The sequence below is a fragment of the Penaeus monodon genome, chromosome 25 (genome assembly GCF_015228065.2).
Source record: "Penaeus monodon isolate SGIC_2016 chromosome 25, NSTDA_Pmon_1, whole genome shotgun sequence".
Lineage (NCBI taxonomy): Eukaryota > Metazoa > Arthropoda > Malacostraca > Decapoda > Penaeidae > Penaeus > Penaeus monodon.
This window is the reverse complement of record NC_051410.1, coordinates 40,017,597-40,018,249: the sequence shown is the minus strand read 5'-3', so window position 1 is coordinate 40,018,249 and position 653 is coordinate 40,017,597. Positions and strand designations below refer to the sequence as shown.

Genomic DNA, 653 nt, shown 5'->3' with positions numbered 1-653 from the left:
GCATTTTATTGCAACAATACCATGGAAGAAGGAATTGTAATATAGCTTATCATTTCCAGCAAATTAGTGATTCCCTGCAATCTAGTCGCACAACTGCAGTTCTAGAAGGCTTTGCAAGTGCAGATACCGAAAACATTATGGGTCTATTAGGTAAGTTATGCTGTTCATATGATTGTCAATAATATATTTTATAATTGTATATTTGTCATTGGTTCTGTGAATTATTGTGTTATGTAATCTTTTGTTCCTTTTTTATTTATTTATATATTTTTTATTTGTGAATTTATTTTAATTTTACATTTTTATAATTATCTTTTTACGATGCAGACATGATTGGCAACAACAAAGACCACGACAGCAGAAGGGCTTATCAGTGCATCAAGCTTGTTGTGACACTCTCAGCCAAATGTCCTCTGGCTCGAGACCACTTGACTAGTACGCAAACCCGCTGGCAGTGGGCTGTCGAGTGGTTGCGGGGGAGGATGGACGATCACTCGGCCACTTTGTCTGCTGCCACCGGTCTCAGCAATGAAGACTCGAATACGAAAAATTTCCAACGAACCACAAGTGCTCAGGTGAGATGATGTGAATAATAAGGTAAAACGTGGACTGGGAGGGTAAATCGACTAGAGATGAGCTGTGAAGCTATTCTG

The 653-nt window shown here is 38.7% G+C and overlaps 1 protein-coding gene across 1 annotated transcript in view; it reads left to right on the top strand.

Annotated features, from left to right (window-relative positions):
• Positions 1 to 653, top strand: part of LOC119589266 (ubiquitin carboxyl-terminal hydrolase 24-like) — a 33,335-nt gene that overhangs the window by 31,326 nt on the left and 1,356 nt on the right. Inside the window, exons 43-44 of the mRNA XM_037937884.1 lie at positions 60 to 150; positions 328 to 575. Coding sequence (XP_037793812.1) covers positions 60 to 150; positions 328 to 575 — 339 coding nt within the window. The remainder of the gene's footprint in view (positions 1 to 59; positions 151 to 327; positions 576 to 653) is intronic.